Consider the following 21,942-nt stretch of genomic DNA (forward strand, 5'->3'; position numbering starts at 1 on the left):
GTCTTGGAGATGCCTTCTCCGGTCGCTGCTTAAAAGCGAATGTTATAGGTTTGTGGTCCGTAAAAATACAGAACTGACGACCTTCTAAGAAATACTGAAAATGCTTCAATGTAGAATATATAGCCAACAGTTCACGATCATATGCACTATAACTTGTCTGAGTAGGCGACAATTTCTTAGAAAAAAATCTAAGCGGTTTCCACTCACCGTTGACATATTGCTATAGGACACCACCCATGGCATAATCCGATGCATCGACACAAATTGTTGTTGCAGCATTTTCACGCGGATAGGACAATAGCACTTGCTAGCTCTTGTTTACACTGCTCAAACGTTTGTTTTTGTTCCTCAGCCCAATTTATAACCCTTTTATCGTTCTTCACATTACCGTTGTACATGGTGTGTAAAATTGCTTGTGAATTTGCAGCACCTGGCAGAAATCTTCTGTAGGAGTTGATCATACCCAGGAAACGGCGAAGGTCCTTGATAGTGCTGGGAAGCTTATAGGTTTGTATTACCTGAACTCTGTTTCAGTCCATCCTTGGTCAAAAGATAACCAAGAAATTCTAATTCAGTAGCTCCAAAAACACTCTTATCGATGTTGATAGTGATACCGTACACGCGAAGTTTTTCAAATAATTTCCTAAGATGCTGTTGATGTTCTTCTGGACTCTTTGATGCAAGGAGAATGTTGTCTTTATAAACGTAAACGAAATCCATGTCTCGGCATACCTCGTGCATAAATCGCTGGAACATTTGTGCAGCGTAGCAAAATCCAAATGTCATCCTGGGAAATTCGAAATTCCCTATGGGTGTTGTTATTGCTATTTTCTTTACATCTTCTTCGTCCACTGGTATATGGTGATAAGCTTTCACTAAATCAATCTTGGTAAAAAACATCTTACCATCAAGCAATGAACCAAAATCATGAATATGTGGAACTGCGTATCGGACTGGAATTGTGCGAGCATTCAAACCTTGGTAGTCCCCACACGGGCGCTACTCTCCATTGGGTTTCTTCACCATATGTAGCGGACTAGCTCAACTGCTATTTGATGGACGACATATTCCAAGACGAATCATTTCCTGGGATTCTTTTTTCACAACTTGCAATTTTTCAGGTGGAAGACGTCTAGGTTTGCCGAAAACTGGTGGACCTTTGGTTGTATCAATGCGACGCTGAAATGAATGCTTTGCCTTCGATTTGGAATTGATCTTTGTTAAATCGTCGAATTCCCGAAGTAATGAGGTATACTCAGATGCGCTTGATATACATTTAATTGAGGAATCCTCCACACTTGCTATGGATCCACTACATCTCCGATTTGTATGGGGGTCTATAAGACTATTATTTTTAATATCAATAAGTAGTCCATATTTACCCAAAAAATCTGATCCAATAATAGGTTTCTGTACATCAGCAATCACGAAATTCCATTTAAACAGTCTATTCAGCCCCAAGTCTATGGAAAGGGTTTTTGTGCCATACGTCCTGATCGGTGTCTGGTTAGCGGCATACAAAATCAATTGACTGGGAGGTTGACTGCGCATGGATTTTGAGATAGGATACACCGTTTAATCCGCTTCTGTATCTCGTCACCTGAAATGCCAAAAGACGTAACCCTCAACGTAACCCTTTGAGAGTTACGTCTTTCGGCATTTCAGGTGACGATCTACTGAATACCTGATTTACGATTTAGTGTCTAGAACAAACAGGCGACATACTTCTGGGGTACACTCGTCCGTCACCAAAGACGGCGCACCAGTCTGTTTTCCGATGTTGATGTTCTGTATGGCTTCTAATTTCTTCTAAGCGAGTTTTTGATGGAGAGAAGCTACATACATCTGATTCACTACTATCTGCAATCCTGTCGGCAATCGTTGCCAATTTTTCCAGGCTGTATTCACTAACGGATAAAATTGCTTTCATCTGTGCGCAAGTCATTGCATCCACAGCTGCTTCAAAATATCGTTGGAAACCTTACCTTGAGATAATGGCCTAATTGCGGATAACAGTTCTGAAGGCTTTTTGTTTCCGAGCTCAATGTTCGTCAAAAGCTTCTTGAGACGCTTCTCCTCTGAATCCGAGAAACTGCTAAAAAAGTTTGCCTTTTAACGTGTCATACATATTTTCAGCAGGAGGATTGATGATTATATCTGCAACTTTCTCCATAATATTGCTATCAATCGATGCAACAATGGTGTGGAATTTTGTAGAATCTTGCGTAATGCCGGTCATGATAAATTGTGATTCTATTTGCTTGAACCAAAGCCGCGGATCGGAACGCCAAAATGTTGGAGCTTTCACAGCTACTCGTGAAACTTCCATTGTTGATGATGTAATTGTTGAGTTTGATGGGCTTGTTGATTCATTTGTAGCGTCCGTTTTCATTAGAAGTTCTTTATTTGAGTTCTTTTGTTGGAGGTCACCAATTTGTTGGGTAAAAATGAACAAATCCACAACAATTTAATTTTATACAAAATTTAATGTTTATTTTTCAAAAGACAAATTAGAACTAACTAGAAAAATTAAAATTATTTTGATTGTCACATAATACATAAATTATGAAAATCAATGCTAAGTTGATAATAGAAAATTACAAAGCCAAAGACAAGTTGATGAAATAAAAATAATATTTGTAAAGTAAATAATAGTTGAGTATTTTCAATCCGCCACACCTACAATAGATTTAACCAAAATTTTATCCACATACTTCAATCCGTTCGGATGCTAGAGTGATTTCCATAGACGGACAGACAGACAGATGGACATGGCTAAATCGATGTAGAATTGCACACTGATCCAGAATAAGGAGTTACAAACGGAATGAAATGTTGGACCAATGCCCGTCAATTCTTTCGATAGTTATCGTGGTAGTTGGTTGCAGTGATTTTTTTTTTATTTTTTATCCATTACATAGTTGTAAAGAGGAGCACAGGGAGTACATTCGTGAAAAATTTCAGAGCGGTCCTCGAACAGTTCTTGACTTGTTTTAAGCCATATTTGTGAAGCTTCTTGGAACTTGATATATATTTGAAATAAACTTGATGATGTGGAAAGTTTCGAAAACTTAACTTTTATTTTATCATCATCCATTTTAGCTGAAGCCCGCAGATATTTTCATTGCATTTCAGACATTAGTATGGACTAGTCCCCTTGTAATGGGAGTCTAGAGGTCAACTTGAAGCAAAAATTTCAAAATGATCGATTTAACTTTTGTGGGGGCGGGGGTACCGAAAAAAGTGGATCAATATGGTATATCATCGGACATGACAAAATATTACGAGATTTAAAGTTTGAACCGAATAAGTTCGAGAGTTGTCGCCCGCACTTACCAGCAGGGCAGGGCTAAATCGACTCCTAATTATCTGAAAGAAATTTCGAAATTTCTAAGGCACATATTTGAACATTTGAAAGTGAATATCAGCTAAAAGACTGAATATATAAATATCAGTAAATAGATCATCCTTGATTTTTTTCGAAATAAAACTTTTACAAAATTTTCTTCATACACCATACATACAACTTACTTTCCCCTGCCTCAAATATAGCACAACACATGATTGTTAAATGTCAGCGACAAAAAAAGAACAGCGCAATGTCAAGAGAATGCCTGCCACAACATAACAGCCGGTTGTATAAATAAATCTGCGGTTACTTTTACAAGAACAGAGCAAGCATATGGCAGGAAGCTGATGCCACAATAAAAAACTCGAAATTTTTCGTTCATGTCAAAACTTAAGCCAATTTGTTAAAAAGTACAACAATAATTTAACAAAAGACAAACAAAATTTCACATTGTGCCTGCCTGCGTAAAACCGCATAAAAAGAACTTTATGTCAATCACTTACTTTTCACAGGCAATTTATTACATTAGTCGGAGTATAAAAGAAACTTACACACGTGAAATGTGTTATTGTGTGCATAAAGGATAACAAAAGGATCAAGAAATTTCCAAATATGCAAAGCAAGGCAATTTTTGAACACCAACAAAAATATTTAAGCTTTCTTTTATTTAAACTTAAAAAACTAAAACTGAAAAGAAGAAAAATATCAATAAATTTAAAATTGTGATTTTTGAGCCCAGTCAGTGTCATAAACTTGCAAATGACTTTTTAGTATCTGTCATGAATCGGCTGAAGTGAACGTTGATAGCTGCTACTGTCGTCTACTTTCTCAATTTCCTCAATGTTGTGAGCCTAAGATGACGATGTCGACGATGATGCTGCTGCTGACGATTTCAATACCCGTAACTTGGAATAAATTATGTCCCAGTCCAAATAAGCACCAACAATGTACCGCACATTTTCCTCCGTATCATCGTAGCCAGTGCGACCATGCAACAAACGAATATTATTAAATGTCAGAACGTCACCGGGTTGTGTCTTGAACGAGTGGGCGTCTTCACGAGCCAAACGTACAAATTTGGCATAGGCTTCGTACCAGGGTATGACTGCATTCAATGCCACCGAAAAATGACTGTCACGTTGAGGTATACTGTGATTTATACGCGTATAATTTCCGTCATTGTCTAAACTGTAAAAAAAGAAATGGGAGGGAGAAAGAAAGAATAAAGGGAGTAGAATAAAGTTGGTAGAAAAGTATAAAAAATAATGCATTTGACGATGTCATTGATGATGATAATAACGATTATAATCATGATTTTGGTTGTTGATAATGATAGTGGCTGGCAATAGTGAGTGAGTATAATGTTAAGGAAGGAATCAAAGTCGAATAAACCAACTTAATATTGAGAACTGTACAAACCAATGAATATATATTGGAAAAGTTTACTAAAGGAAGCGGACAACAATGCACAGTGTTGAAAAACTATACGTATTTTAATAAAAGTTAACTTCCATCTAATAAATTACACACGGAGAGAGTCCACAATGTGGCCTATTTCACATCCTACTGGACAGCAACGTTCACAGAAATTCATTTCTGTATATAAGACTTTTTGGAAGCAAAATGTTCGAAAACTGTATGAACAATTTTTATTCTGGTGGCGTGCCTCCTAAAAAAATGGTCTGCGTATGTCGCTGCTACTGAATGAATTTTTGAAGTATGCCTCATACAACTTTTTGGAAGAACTGGAAGAACAAAATACTTAACAATGGAAGAACAAAATACTTAACAATGTGTACATTGATGACATAATGGAAGAGTCGGTAATAGTCCCTATACAAAAAAAGGGAGACTATAACGTGGCAAATAACTATAGAGGAATTTCCCTAATGAATTCAAGTGCCAAATTTTTTATGGGAATTTTTAACAGTCGAATTAAACAGGTGACGTAGGGGATGGCAGTTGCCAAGGAACGGTCCTGATCGGCAAAGCCCAGGATTTTTCTTGGTGCCTCTTTCATCTCAAGTGGACATTGACCTCCCAGTGGTGTCACCTTAAGAACGTTAAAAACTTGGGTTTGGGCGTCGGGTTAGTAACCCTCACCTAGAACAAACAGCCTACTATGAAAAAACGAAAGAAAAGAAAAACAAACCCCTCTAGAGTAGACGAACCATGAGTTTGGTTGCGGATTTGTAGTTGTTGTTAGTTAAAACATCTGGTCTCCAGCTGCACCCCAGTGAATGAAAGACTCGCTGCAATTCGATTAAAAGCAAAATTCTTCAACATCATGCTCCCACTGAAGATAAGGACGAACAGACCAAAGATATATTTTACAAGTGCTTAGAAGAAACTTATGACCATTGCCCTGCCCATGACATTAAAATTATACTAGGCGATTTTGGAAAGGAGAATATCTTTGGCCCAACAGTCGGGAAATTCAGTCTCCGCAATGAAACATCTGACAATGGTATGAGGCTGATAGACTTTGCAGCTGCAAGAATCATAGTAGTTAGCAGTACCATATTTAAGCATTTCGATATTCATATGGGCATCTGGCTGTCGCCAAATTAAATAACAAGACATGAAATTTATCACTGTGTGATAATGGGAAGACGTGCATCAAGCGTGTTGGATATACGATCGTTCCGAGGTGTAAGCATAGACTCGGGCTGCTACCTTGTTGCAGCAAAGGTACGTACCTCCACCAAGGTATCCATAGTATGACCAGGAGTGTCGTGCTGTTACCGAAGAAAAAAATGCGGCATATAGGGCTACTTTACAATCAGTAGCTACTTACAATCGGGAGAGAGGAGAAACGTCTTTTCCGCAAGAAAAAGAGAGAGCTTGAAAAGCGGGAGTGTGAACAAATCGAGATGTACAGTAGACAGAATGAAGTGCAAAAATTCTACCAAAGAGTGAAACATCAAACTGATGGCTTTGGAACTGGCACTTCCACCTGTAGAGACCAGCAAGGTAATCTGGCAACTGATACATATAGTGTGCTGAGGATATGGAAAGAGCATTCTTCCAAACTGTTGGTTTCCAATAGTAGCGAAGTCGACGAAGATACCACAGATCCAACTCAGAAGATGGTATAGAATGTATACCGCCCAGCCATGATGAGGTAAAGACAGCATTAAATTGGCTGAAGAATAATAAGGCAGCAGGAACCGATGGCTTACCAGCAGAGCTGTTCAAAACCGGAGGTAACACGCTGATAAGGTCTATTCATCAGCTAGTTAGCACCATCTGGCAGGAAGAACGCGTACCCGACGATTGGAACCTGAACATCCTGTGTCCCGTCCACAAGAAAGGAGATAAGACGGTATGCTCCAACTATAGGGGCATAAGTCTACTCCCTATTGCCTACAAGATCGTGCCAGTGATATTGTGCGAACGACTAAAGCCAATGGTCAACGAAATAATTGGACCATACCAATGTGGCTTTAGACCTGGCAGATATTTACCCTGCGGCAAACCCTGGAGAAGACCCAAGAAATGCAGATCGACACATATCACCTTTTTGTCGATTATAAAGCAGCATTCGACAGTCCCTCCGATCAAAGGTATTCCATGCAATGTCTGAATTTGGTATCCTCGCAAAGCTCATCCGGCTTTGTAACATGACTTTAACTGATACTAGGTCCTCGGTTAAAATTGGAAAGAACCTCTCCGAACAGTTCAGTATCAAAAGAGGTTTCAAACAAGGAGACAGCCTTTCGTGTGACCTATTCAATATTTTGTTGGAAAAGGTAATACGAGATACAAATCTCAAAAAAAAAATAGCACACTTTACCCATAGAGCTCGGACCAACTGTGGAAGTTGGTGCCAATAATTTTGAGGTAGTTAAAGACTTCGTCTACCTCGGCACTACCATAAACACACGAAACAACATCAGTTGTGAAATAAGAAGAAGAATTGTATTGGCCAACAGATGCTACTATGGTTTAAATAAGCAATTTAAAAACAAAGCCACATCTCGTCAACCAAAAATAACACTATACAAAACGCTGATACTACCCGTGCTAATGTATGGCTCCGTAGCATGGGTACTTGCGCAAGCAGATAAGGCAGTGTTTGGTGTGTTTGAGAGACAAAATTCTTCGAAATATCTACGGGCCGATTTGCGTTGATGAGCTATATCAGCTATACAAAGACATGAATATAGTTAAACGTATCGAGATGCAACTATTGCGTTGGCTAGACCATATCATTAGAATGAGCGATGATGAACCCGATAAAAAGGCGTATGAATACATGCCACATGGCAGAAACGGCAGGCCTAAGCTTCGATGGAGCATACAAGTGGATGAAGAAATGAAAAGGCGCGGTATTCCAGAAATCGAAGCGAAAAACAGAGAGAATTGGAGATCTTTTCTTAGTTCGGTCTATGGACCAAATGTTCTGTAAGCTAAGTAATTAATAACGTGGCAAATAACTATAGAGGAATTTCCCCAAATGAATTCAACTGCCAACATTTTTATGGGAATTTTGAACAATCGAATTAAACAGTGGGTGGACCAGAATAACATACTAGACGAATACCAAACTGGTTTCAGATCCAGATATTCTACTGTAGACAATATTTGTAACCTCTCGTCAATCGGGCGCCTGAAGCTTCATGAAGGGAAAAAAACGTCTCTGCGTTTTTTGTTGATTTTTCATCCGCGTTTGATATGATCTCTAGAAGACTCCTAATCTTTAAGCTGCACAATATGGAAATGTCAACAAAAATAGTTAATCTGATAGAAAATATATAAAAATACAAGGTCAGTGGTATTGACGGGAAAAGTATCGTCGGAGAGTTTTAATACTTATACGGGAGTGCTTCAGGGATGTTTATTATCGCCTTTATTGTTTACTCTATACCTGAACGATCTGCATGACCACTTAGAAGGAGGATTGACTATTGATGAGATTGATGTATGTATGTGTTTTATTATATGCGGATGATATCGTGATGTTAGCTGATGATAAATATGTTCTACAAAAGATGATAATAAGGCTGGAAGTTATTGTAAAAAGTGTAATATGGTGGTAAACTTGACAAAATCAAAAATAATGGTATTTCGAAACGGAGGTCGAGTGTCTACGCATGAAAGATGGCATTATCACAACCAGGAAATCGAAATAGTAAACGAATATTGTTATTTATGTGTCATCCTAACTCCAAAAATAATTTTTTCCAACCATGTTGAAGACAGAAACATCAAGTCGAAACCCGCATAAACGCAACATGGAAAGAAGTGTTAAATAGACCTCAAATTTCACCAGTGGCAAAGTAGAAGATTTTTCAGAGTGTTTGTCGAACAACACAGGCCTATGCAGCACAAATATGGGGCTTTGGTTGGTTCGATGAAGTAGATAAGCTCCAGCGGTATTTTCTCAAAAGAGTTTTAAGACTTCCACATTCCATTCCAAATTATGTGTTGTCACTAGAAACGGACATTCCTGATAAACACTTGTACACACGTTTCTAATAGTTGCTTTTTATTCTCCATTTTGAAAAACGTTTGAACGTATAGATCTGTAGCAGGATGCTTTATAATCGACAAAAATATGGTAAGTGTCGATATGTCTGTCTAAAGCTGCACTCATGTGACTAATTATTTCATTGACCATACATATTAGTCTTCAGACTTCAGTCTCTTTAATGTGACGGTACAGGAGTTGTTCACGTTCCAATCATCGGACCTATATCGACAAACTTCCGCGTTATGGCGTAATGCAGTTTTTGCTATAGAACCTACAAGCCATCAGGAATTTGCGTTATATCTTTGTTCACTGTTGAGATGACATGTCTTCAGTCAAATCAAAGAGGATTATTTTCGTAGCGCACTTCGACCTTCTAACTCGCTTCCTTCAATGTCCTTTTCGTCCTTTATTTTAAGAGCCGCTATAAAAGAGACACAAGATGAAGTTTTTCAGCTTCCAAATGTTGTGCAAAAATGTCGCTCAGAAAATTTTAGGTACGGCTCTCATTGACAACTAATCGATTTTGTCGCGTTTTCGTGGTAGTTTTGTGCATTTACCCTGTTTTTGTTCAGAAAAAGACTTTTATTTCTTTTCTGTACATACAAAAACACAAAACACAGTTTTTTTCTGAGCAAATAGAGGTAAATATGGTAAATATAAAAAATGACTATGAAATCGATTAGTTGTTTACGGTCAGTGAATCCTATCCAAACCTGCTTGATAGGCTTGCTGATCTAGGGGTTCTCAGCAGTAACGGATTCAGAGATTCGCGTTATTTGTGGTCAACAAGGTTTCTTTGCCTGCACTCCAGCCTATCGCAAATAGTTGTGGTATGCGACTGTGACCCCTAGAATCTTGGGGTAGTTTGTGGTTGGAGTTATGCTACAATCGACCATGGGCATTTGCCTATTCCTCGAATGGAAAAAGGCGGTGATATCGATCAAATAGGAGTTTCACCTTTCACAAATGACATCAGGAAACAAAATGGAACAATCATCCGCACATGATGCGATCTCAATGTCATCTGTAAGGGGTTGAATACAGGAGAGGTAGAGTTTAAAAAGTTACTTGAGGAACTCCCTGTTTCACTCTACTGGGCTTGGGCTTATCCTTTCCTCACATATAATTGATTATCTAAACTATGAAACTTGACCGGAAGTCTGATCAATGTCCTCAAACAGCGTTGAGTTCTGGTTAAGTCTTCGGCTAATATGTATGGAGATGACGTGAAGCGCTGTTGCCGAGCTGTGCTGCTTACGGAGCCCATGCTGATGGTCGGAAAGTGGATAGCTATTTTTGACGCTGTGGAGGAGTAAAGTCTTAAAGGTAGAAACACAATGAAATACGCCGCTTTTTCACGCTCAGTTTCATGTAAAAGACTAAAGGCTAAGTATTACCTAATTCAAATGAATTAGGCAGCATTTGAATTAGGTAGTACCTGGCCTTTAATCTTTTACATGAAACTGAGCGTGAAAAAAGCGGCGTATTTCATTCTGTTCACACCTTAAGAGTCTGTGCTACGAGCGATAAAAGCCAAGTCAGTTTGTACGATTCACCTTTGCTGACATCCTTACCTGGCTTCAGTAGTGGGACCACCCTGCACATTTTGCAGACTTCAGACAAGCAGTGTGTGACTAGCGACAAGTTGAGAACTTTTGTGAGATACTCAACTCCCGGCTCATCCAGCGAGCCTAACGCTTTCTATGATTTAGCGGTTCTCTTCGACAGAAAGAGATTTAATGTGATGTTGTACTCTTCTCATCCACTTCACTCCCGGGGTGCTCAACAAACTGTCGATTAAAATAACTTGCACACCTCTTCGGATCAGTCAGCTTAACGTCGCAAGACGTGACTGTGGTTCTAAGTTCCTTATTCTCAGGGCTCGAGAGAAACTTAGGTGTATGTTGTTTTAGCCAGATGTTTTAGCCACTTGTTCCGGTTGTGCTCACCGGCCAACCTATTAACTTCCAGTGTCAGCTCTCTAACTCTGGGGTCACTAGAATTGCCTCGACGAAGCTCATCACGCATATTTGCCCGCCACCACTGTTGGAGAAGTTGGTCTCACTTCGGGTATTCGACAAGCATGTATAAAGCAATCGGCTGCAGTGGTGATCATGTCCCGGAACATCATTTCTGCTACCCGAACATCATAAGATTTGGGACGTTCTCTTAAGTGGTGGTTGGTGAACTCTCTGAAACTTGGCCAATTAGCCTTCCTATGATTGATGAAAATGCAGAGTTCAAAAGTGATGAAATCGGGCGGTCTGCCGATGATCTAAACCAACAGAAACGACGGGTGACCAGTTGACGACACCTAACTTCAACGTTGTGTATGTGCACTTTATCTGCTATTTTTTATCTATTGCTGCAAGAGGGTACTGATTCGAGTCGATGTTGCTCCACGGAAACATCGTACATTCAACACGCTCAATGAATGTCTTCCATCAATCACAACGTGATCTATTTAGTTTTTTGTTTTCGATGTGGTGACTGCTAGGTGGCCCCACAACTGTCGAGATGCTTAAATCTGGGGTTGTTAGCTACCATGTTGTTTGCCGCTGCGAAGTCTACCAGTCTCATTCCGTTGTCAGATATTTCTTTGTGGACACTGAATTTCTCGACTGTTGGGCCAAAGATATTCTCCTTTCCAATTATGGCGTTAAAATTGCCAACGGTCATATGCTTCTTCTAAGAGCTCGTAAAATATATCTTTGGTCTACTCATCCTTGTCTCTAGTGGTGCCATAAACACAAATAAAAGTGTTTTGCTTTTATCAGAATTGTGGCAAGTCATTCATTCACCGGGGTGAAATTGGAGAGCGGATGTTTTAACCTTCGACTAACTACAATTCCGGAACCAAACTCGTGTTTTATATCATGGATGCTACATGCGTTATCCTGTTTAGACGTCTTCCCCAAATCATCGTATTACCTGTACTTTGCAAGTACATCTGCCAGAGCGTAAACCATGTTTTAATCGTTCTTAAGGGCGAGCACGCGGCACGTGATAACTCACTACATTCAAAACAGCTTTTAAAATATTTTTAAATTTATGATTCTCATCACTGTTGCTCCCTGTTCCCTGATTTTCATCACTGTTTATTCCCTGAATAAAAAGTTGGTTTCTAGAGAATTCACAGAAAAGCACCAAAAAACAAATGCCTATACAATAAATGATGATTCCACCCACCTACCAATTTCACATATACATACATTCACGAAGTATTCCTTCATTATCGTCGCCATATGTTGAAAAACAAAATGCAATGTGCAGTCAGACATTCAAACTGCATCGTTCAAGTTGTGTACTGAAGTGCTATCGCAAATGAAGTGTCAAAGCGATAAAAATGTATTGGAATGTCTACTACCACCATCACCATTACCCCCGTCTACAAACCAAGGTTCCACCGCATAGGTTGTTGTGTTTGCTTGGATTCAATGAATATTTCCGTATCCCATCTCGGCGGTATGATACGAAACAAGGAAATAAGATAGAACACTAGAGAATAAACTTGTAGCAATAAATAAATTGAAAATCGATTTTTGTTGTATCCTTAGTGTTTGTCTTTCCTGGTTGGTAGCACCGGGGCACCTAAAGAGTGCAGTAACTTGAAATAAAAAAAGAAATACTTTTAACCCCCACCCTCCCTCCATATGTAACCGATATTAAGTATTGCGAGTCTAACGTAACAGTCGTTACAACAATGAACGTTGTTTGTAACAACCACATATGTTTATACTACGAAGCTCAAGGATTTATTTTGCCAAACAGGAAGATATGCATTTAATTTTCGAGGAACAGTGGTACTAAAATATTAATTGATGATAAGAACCATGCATAAGCTCCAAATAGATAATTTATTTAAAGGAATATAAACACCAGATTTCGAAACATGGAACTTTATAACACGACACAAAAAATCTACATTATTGGCGGTGGCAAATCCTATCGGCGTAATGTTGGCCTACACTTTTTGAGTATTTGAGCCATGGAAAACTTCTCTACAATTGTTCAGACTCGGCGATGAAAAGTACAAAGGCCTCAAATGATTGAGTTAATATGTATCGTCATAAACATACCCAGCAAAATTTGAAGGAAGGGGTTCTTTGCGATGACGTGATTTCATGTCATCTTTTGCATTGGTTCAAAGGAAGTCGTGGAAGATCCGATCTTTTCATTAGGATTTGAATCAATGCAAAGGAAGTCGTGAAAGATCCGATCTTTTCATTAGCATTTGTACCCATTCCATCGATCCAATAGAGATGATGTTTCTGTTTTTATTTACACACCTGTTTATTTTCATTTTGGTATGTTCCAGTACTGCAAAAATCTACTAATTTTTACTATTTTTTCCGATAACATAAAGGAAAAATTGTTATCGTAGTAAAAATAAGTAGATTCTTGCAGTTTCTGGAACAGACCAAAGTTGTTAGAACTGTCGTCGTGATGTTGTCTTACATTTCCTGCATATCAAACAACTAAAACTTCTAAACAATTGGTATTATATGAAGTCCCAACCATCGAGCTAAAAATTGAATCGGACTGCACACATTGCTATTTTAAAAGTTCCCTTGTCTGTTCTAAATCTGACATAGAATGAAATCAATCAAATCTCGCTTCTTGGAATTTGAAAAAAAAAATCCGAAACGAAAAGGAACAAGAATCTGAAAATAAAGAAGAAACTACTTTTGAAAAGAAACAATTAAAAATAAATTAATTAAGCATAAATGGTATTTTCCATAAAAAGTCTCTCCTCCCCGTTCGTTACATTTTGTTCTTAGAGATCCCTAAAGCAAGCCGGGTTGTAGATCCCTACATATTTCCGTCACTAAACAAAAGAGTATAAATTATCAAAATGTTCTTATAAAATAACAAAATTATAAAATAAAAGTAATTTACGAAACAAAAATACTTAAAGGAGTGCATTTGGAGTCCATGTCGAAATCTGAACTGGTGATGGGAAGATAATTGAAAAAACCTTTTGTAAGATGAAATAATATCAGTTGCGGAGAACGGAGGAAGTAATCTTTTGCGTTGCAGCGGTGGTGATTACATTGCAATTTTGGGTGTAAACTTTTGAAAAACTAAACTGATAAATTAATTGTAGTTATTTCATGAATTCGTTTGAATTAATAAAGAGTTTTGTTTTTCATGAAAACCATATTTCAATACAGCATTTCCATTTTCCAAACAATACATGGAAATTTCATGCCAAGGGGTTGGTGAAAATGACATGTCAAATCATTGGTGGAAATGACATGCCAAAGCAATGGTGGAAATGACATGTCAACGCATTGGTTAAAATGACATGCTTAGGATCCAGAAAAGAACGTCATCTTTTGGGGTCCACGCTCATATAAAATTCATCGATGAAGATGCTAAAAAGATGACATGCTAGATCACTTGCACCCATGATTGAATGTCATCTTTGGCATCGAACATTTTGCTGGGTATGTATCACTCATGCCTCCCGTGTCTCTTCGCGGATGTTGTGGGAACATGTGTACACTTGTGAGACCTCTTGTTACATCCCAGCAAAATGTTCGATGCCAAAGATGTCATTCAATAATGGCATGTCATCTTTTTAACATCTTCATCGATGAATTTTGTATGAGCGTGCACCCCAAAATATGCTATTCATTTCTGGATCCAAAGCATGTCATTTACACCAATGCTTTGACATGTAATTTTCACCAATGCTTTGGCATGTCATTTCCACTAACCCTTTGCAATGACATTATCATTACGACTAGAGTTTTAACGACGTTGGTTGTGATTTCGAGTCTTCGACAACATCAAGCCCATTGTAAATACTTAATCTTATATATATAGAAAAATATGTATAAATAAAACCACAAAATTCATCTCTATTGGATCGATGGAATGGGTGCAAATGCTGATGAAAAGATCGGATTTTTCACGGCTTCCTTTGCATGGGTTCAAATGCTAATGAAAAGATCGGATCTTTTACGACTTCGTTTGAACCAATGCAAAAGATGCCATGAAATCAAGTCTTCGCATGGAACACCTTCCTTAAAATTTTGCTGGGATTATATTGCATATGGTTCCCAGACCTTTAGGTAATTATTTAAATGAAAGTTAGCAGAATTAGCCAGAGAAGAGCTATCTTCTTAAGAACTTCACAAGTTCTGCGTCATTTCTCTAGTATTACACTGTGCGACACGAAAGAAATTAACCTAATTCTGACACCGCATCGTGATAGAAGACAAAAAATTAAAAGACACGTGTCCCGGCGTTTTTCGCTGTTACTTCGAATTTCGCGGTTATGGGCCCCCAACGATCTGAGGCCTTGATGTCATTTTGTCAGGCTCATATCTTCTAAACTGCTAAAGCCCTTGTCTTAAAGAATAATAATTGCGAACACATTAAATCCATGCAACCTCATTTCAAGGTCAAATTTCCAACCAAATTTTGGTGTGTGCATTCGTCGAAATTCGACGACACATACAATAGTCCGGTCAAAATAGACATTGAAATAGCAAAAATTCCCACAAAGCTGAATTTTGGTGGAGAGCTAGGGTTTGCCATTAGAAGCAACGTCCTAAAAGTCCCCATCGATCCCATGTGTGCAAAAAAAATTATTCGGGGTCAAAGGTCAAAATTTAAGGGTTTTTAGGTTTTCGGATTTATTTTTTGAAAACGGTTGATCTAATCAAAAAGTGACTAAAGTAAATATTGTAGACAGAGAAATTATCTACAAGTTTGACCCTTATAATTTTTTTCTTAGAAGGAACCATTCTTGAGATATAGCTGTTCTAAAATACACATGATTTTTATGCACTTATAAGGAAAATATGCACATATTCAGACGAACCGGCTAAAATAAGCGAAGTAATCGGGTCTGTCCCCCAAAAAAATATATATTTTCTTGTAGAGCGAAATTATAGCTATCTTCTAAAACAAATTCCAACAAAATCGGAGTGTGTTTAGTAGAGCTATTCAATGTTAGAGTCATTTTATGCAAAAATAGCCCATTTAACCCACATGTATAATCGAAAGCCCAACGGGAACGACTCCAACGAAAACTCTCCGATTTTTTTCAAGTTTTGTCCGAAGATAGGGTTTGTTGCGCTGATTACGGAAATGTATAATTTTCAACGGTTGCGGATCCGGTTCGCCGGTTATTAGACCCGAAAGGCCAAATTTAAAAACCGGATTAGACCCGGTTCTACTGAACCGATTACTGCAAAGTGGATATCGTTTGAAAGCTTACGGAAGTATCTAACACATAGTGTCGTTACTTTAACCGGTTCGCCTCACAATGTACTTACGCGGCTAATTTTTTATATGACCTTTAGATCGCGATATCTTCAAAATGGTAAGTCTTTTTTAAGAATCATAAAGACCACTCTTGTAGACAATTATTGAATCTACAACTTTTACTTTAGCCGGCATTTGCTAAGACTTACCGTTTTTGAGAAAAATCAAAAAAAAAACTGAATAATGCCTCCAAAAATGACCTTTGACCCCGAATAATTTTTTTTTTTGCACACATGGGATCGATGGGGACTTTTTGGACGTTGCTTCTAATGGCCAACCCTAGCTCTCCACCAAAATTCAGCTTTGTGGGAATTTTTGCTATTTCCCCCTTATACGCATGTCTATTTTGACCGGACTACAAGTGGAATAGGTTTGAATTGTTTTCGCAGACACTTTCGTCGGAGTTATATGAGGTTGCCAAGGAAAAACTTCTCATTGAACTTTTTTCTTTGCTTACCTTTATACTTCGAGCTGACGATTGATGTTTGGGTATAACAAGTTTCTTGTTGAAGAAGTTATTGAAAAATAACTTCGGTGGAGAATATCCACAAACAAGAAACAGGGGAACTGATGAGATCCAGTGGCGTGGATCGAAACTATAGTATTCCCTGCCTTACCCCTTGGCGAGCAATGCCAAATCTTTTCCACTAATAAAATAGTTGTTTTAAAATATTAAAACAACAACAATGGGATTAAGCCAGGCTATTTTGAAAAAACAAGTAAAAAAGTATCAGTCGGCTTTGCCGACAGAGGTATACCCTCAGCCTGTGCAAATTGAAACACTTTCTTTTCACAAAAATCTTATGTATTTAGGGGGTTTCAAAATTTTGGTCGTATGAACCGACAAAAATGTTGATTAGGATTAAAGTTCAAAAATTTCGCGGAAAAGGTACTTAAAGGAATGGACTGACATAGACCATGGGTGTGCCATAGGTGGTTTTTACACCCTTCGGGCTGTTTTCTCAAGAAGTATGGACTTGCCCCTGAAACAACTTTTACCATCGTAATTAAGGCAGCGAATGTAAGTTGCTTCAACAAAAATCAAAGTGATTCAATAGCAGGTCTTAAAGTGAACTTATCCAAAATTTTGTGTGGGAGGTACGGGATGGATTGGACAAATATAGTCCATATTCGAACCTGATCTATATCTGTAGTGGAATTCTGTAACTCATTTTTTGAGTTACCGACAAATATCGGTAAAATTAAAATGCTTATAATTTTGGTAATTAACGAAAAATTTCGGTAAGTTAACAACCGAAATAAAGCTGTTGCTAAATCCTACCGATAGCAGCAGTGCTGTCAACTTTTATTGATACTTTTTATTCATAATTTTGCGGTTTAATTTTAACGATGTTTGTCGGTAACTCAAAAAATGAGTTACAGAATTCCACTACTGGTAGATATTATGAGAATGTGTAAAGTATGGACCAAATCGGTCACTCCCATCAAGAGTTATAGTGCGAAAAAAATTTCCGAACATTTTTGAACTTTTGTGGGGGAGGTACCTGAAGGAGTGGACCGGTAGGGCTTATTTTCAAACTTAAACTGAAAACTTTTGGACTGAATCGGCAGATTCGGTCGAGAGTTATCTTGCGCTCCAACCACTACACACGGTGTCATAGGGCTTTTTTGTACATTTCAGGCTATTTTCTCAGGAAGTATTGACTTGCCCCTGAGGAAACTTGTACCTTCGTATAGGGGACAGTGAATACAAAATTTTACAACAAAAACCAAGGCGATTCGAGAACAGGTCCTAAACTGAACTTTTCCGCAATTTTGTGTGGGAGGTACTCGAAGGAGTTTACCGATTGAGTCCATATTGGAACCTTATATAAGTCTGGTAGAAATTTCATAATGTGCAAAGTATGAACCAAATCGGTTGCTCCCTTCAAGAGTTATCGTACATTTTCGAACTTTTGTGGGTGAGGTACCCGAAGGAGTAGACCGATTTGGTCCATATTGGAACCTCATCTAAGTTTGGTAGAAATTACACGATGTGCAAAGTATGGACCAAATCGGTTATTCCCTTCGAGAGTTATCGTGCGCAAAAGTTTTGCGACAATTTTTGAACATTTGTGGGGGAGGTACCTGAAGGAGTGGACCTATAGGGCCCATCTTCGAACTTAAATCGAATCTGGACAAAATATTTCATTACCCAAAATTTGAACCGAATCGATTAATCCGTTCGAGAGTTATCGTGCGCACCAGCCTGCCAGACAGACAGACAGACGGACGGACATTGCTAGATCTACTCAAAATTGTCCGAAACGGATATCGTACAAACATACTTGGGGTCTAAAACCATTATTTCGATGAGGCACATTTTTGGTCGTATCAAAGTGTAAATACCCTCTTTAGCCTAAAGGCTAAGGGTATAAAAAAGGTCAAATTCCCGTTACAACTTTTTCTCGAATTTTGGTCTATAGATATCAAACCCATCAAAATTGAGACAAACAACCAACTACAAAAATGTACCTTAGATCTCAATGAACAACTCTCTAGAACATACGAACTCTATAGAAATGCTTCTTTAAGGTCAAAATAGCAAAACAAATGCTATTTTTATCCTCTTTTTCGGTTTCCATAGAAACTAAACCATTCAAAATTCAAGAAACCAATCAACCACAATAATTTAGCAAAGATTTCAGTAAACAACTTTCTGGAACATCCGAAAACTTTAAAAAATATTCAATCTTATTTTGGTCAATAGATATCGAACCGTTGATCATTCAAGAACGCAAACAACTACAAAAATTTACCCATGATCTCAGTAAACAACTTTTTAGAACATATGAACTTTCTACGAACGGCCCTTCATCTATAGACCAAAATCCGAGAACAAATTTTAACGAAAATTTGGCCTTAACGATTTTGACCTTGAAAATGAGGTTGAATAAATTCTTTAAACCGCGTTCACAATTATTTTTCTTTAAGACAACAGCTACAACTTTGCTTCCACGAGTAAATCAAAATTCTTAGCAGTTTAGAAGATATGAGCCTGACAAAATGATCCCTTTTGACATCAAGGCCTCAGGTCTTTCGAGGCGAAATTTGAAGTAACTGGGAAAAACGCCGTGACACGTGTCTTCTTATTTTTCGTCTTCTATAACGTTGCGGTATCAGAGTATGGTTAATTTTCCTTGACTCAAAAAATTACAGCAAATCAGAACCAGATTAAGTAAAAGTAAATATATGGGTCAGCAACTGTATGACCACAATACAACATACGACATTTCGACACAGGAATCCTACCATGCGCTTTAGACTCCTATTAACGAGGAAGAAAATAAAATGTTTGAAGGCTTCTTTTGTTGTTGTTTGGACGTATGGCCCGTTTCACTAAGACGATTTGAATTAAAATTCGTCCGAACTACTACAAAACTTCTGTTGTTTTGAAATTATTTGATTCAGTTTTGTTTCCAATGAACCGAAAATTCTTCAATAACAGGTGTTTGGTAATTCCAACGAATTTGAATTCTAATCGTCTTAAAGAAAACTATCATTATACAAAAAGTTGCTCAATTTATAAGCACTGGCGTGTGAGATGAATGATGCCAAGGAACGGTCGTGACCGGCCTTATCTTGGTCCCTCTTCCATCTCGAGTGGACAATGGCCTCCACTAACATGTGTCGCGTGTTCATCCATAAGAATGATAACAATAAGGTTAGTAACCCACACTATAAAAAAAGACGATCGGTTAAGAAGTCATGGTCTACGATTTTGCATTTGGAATCATCGGACTCCTTATAGAGAATATATAGAACAGATATACTTACAAAGTTAAAACCCGATATGACTGCCACACAGGATGCGATGGAAAGTCGTCTCTGTATCATTGCTGCTATGATAAAAACGATTTTTTACGGTTTTGTAGTTCGCCAGAGATTAAAACATGTGGTATCCAGTTTCACACCGGTAAATTAAAGATTTGCTACAATTCGGATAAAATTTAAATTTTTCGACAATTACTCTAGGCAGAAGTGTAACTACAAATGTTATGTAATAGTCAGTCCAATTTGTTTGACGAATTAAATCGGACTTCATAGATTCCGAGTAACCACATTTTGGATATAGCTATCCTCAAAATACCCAAAATCGAGTAGTACAGATATATGGGGTCATATCAAAAGATGGACCTATGTTCTTATTTTTGGTGGAGAAGACGTTTGACCACCGAGAACCTCCAAAGTCAAAATTCAGTCATATTGGTCTGAAAATGTGGATTAAATCCTCAAAATACCGAATATTGAGAGGTACTGTTATATGGGGACAATACAAGACCACAATTTTTGGTGGAGAATTTTTGTGACTACTAGGAATCCCAATTGCCAAATAACACTTAATTTGGTCGGAGAATTTATTTTAAATCCTCAATATATGCCTTGTCGCATCACTATCTTGTTGCAGCAAAGGTACATACCTTATTGAACGTGGCGAATAATGTACGAACAGACACAACACTGAAGATGAACATCGGTAAGCTGAAATCACAACAGAATGACAATCCCACGGCGGGCGGTTCTATGCCCCGATTCGTTCGTATATGAATATCCCGAAATGTCTGCTCCGAACCCTTTTGGTCGGTGCCGGGATAGAGAAAAATCCCACGCCATGGTTCTATTCCGCATCCGCAACATGTCAACATCGTTGGGATGTAACGGATGTAGGGAATGGGTGCATTTTCGAGTATGATCCGGTCTATGCCGTCTCCAGATCTATTGTGATTGGAGTTGCTTGCTGCAACAGAACATATCTCAACGTGTCTCCAACTTCATCGTCGAAATACACGGAACACCAGCGCAGTCTCCCCAACAACAAATGCAGCATCTAAAACCACATATTGTTAATCAGTGCCCCATAAATGCATACTTCTGAGTCTGAGAAACATCATGATCGCCGTGCTCTAGGAAGCAAAGCACACCGTCACCTGTAGCTTGCAAAGTAACGATGGTTACAACATTCAAAACACCGAAATTCGGGGGTACCATACCAAAACGTCGATCTATACCTACAAATTTCTGGCGGAAAGTTTTTAGACTGAAAGAAAACTAAATACCAAATTTCCGATATTTCGGTAAAATGTTCAAAATACGGAAAGTCAAGAGGTACGCTTCTATAGGGTGTATAGGAACCCGCTAACCTATACTGATTATTCTCTTCTGGAATAATTTATAACCCCATGGAAGACTAAATAACAAATTTCAGTCTTTCGGTGGAATATTGATGTCACAACCTTCAGAATTACGAAAATAGGGAGGTAGCGTTCTATGGGGGCTATTTCGAAACGTGGACCTATACCGACGAATTTCAGTCAGAAACGCTTTTACCCCCAACAAAGACTAAATACCAAATTTCAGACATTTCGGTGGGTTGCTGTGGCGACAACCTTCAAAATAACGAAAATCGGGAGGTACCGTTCTATGGGGGCTATATGGAGGCGTCGTCCTACACCGACAAATTTCTGGAGAAAGTTGTATACCCGCAACGAAGACTAAGTACCAAATTTCAGCCATTTCAGTGTGATAATGATGCTAAAACCTACAAAATACCCAAAATCGGGTGGTACCGTTCTATGTGGGCTATATGGTAATATTCAAAAATGTTTTACAATCGTTGAAGTTGAGGTTCACCATTTAATAAGTCGCGAACTGTCAATATATTTTATACAATATGAATATATTTATATTAATTGAAGTGTTTTAGACGGGGTCGCATAAAATGAACCATAACAAAGAATTTATGTGGAAGCTGTGTTGGTGGTAATATTAAAAATGGGTTGAAGTTTACAAGTTTTTTTGGGTTCTTTCTTGATTTCTGGTCAAACTACGGAAAACT

The 21,942-nt window shown here is 38.2% G+C and overlaps 1 protein-coding gene across 1 annotated transcript in view; it reads right to left on the reverse strand.

The window, feature by feature from the left end:
* Positions 1 to 3,995: 3,995 nt before the first annotated feature.
* Positions 3,996 to 21,942, reverse strand: part of LOC141400078 (gamma-butyrobetaine dioxygenase) — a 28,974-nt gene continuing 11,027 nt past the window's right edge. Inside the window, exon 5 of the mRNA XM_073979492.1 lies at positions 3,996 to 4,537. Within this exon, the coding sequence (XP_073835593.1) occupies positions 4,201 to 4,537 (337 nt within the window). The 3' untranslated portion in view covers positions 3,996 to 4,200. The remainder of the gene's footprint in view (positions 4,538 to 21,942) is intronic.

This window comes from Musca autumnalis, unplaced genomic scaffold (genome assembly GCF_047663935.1).
Source record: "Musca autumnalis isolate F117 unplaced genomic scaffold, ASM4766393v1 scaffold_3, whole genome shotgun sequence".
Classification (NCBI taxonomy): Eukaryota; Metazoa; Arthropoda; class Insecta; order Diptera; family Muscidae; genus Musca; species Musca autumnalis.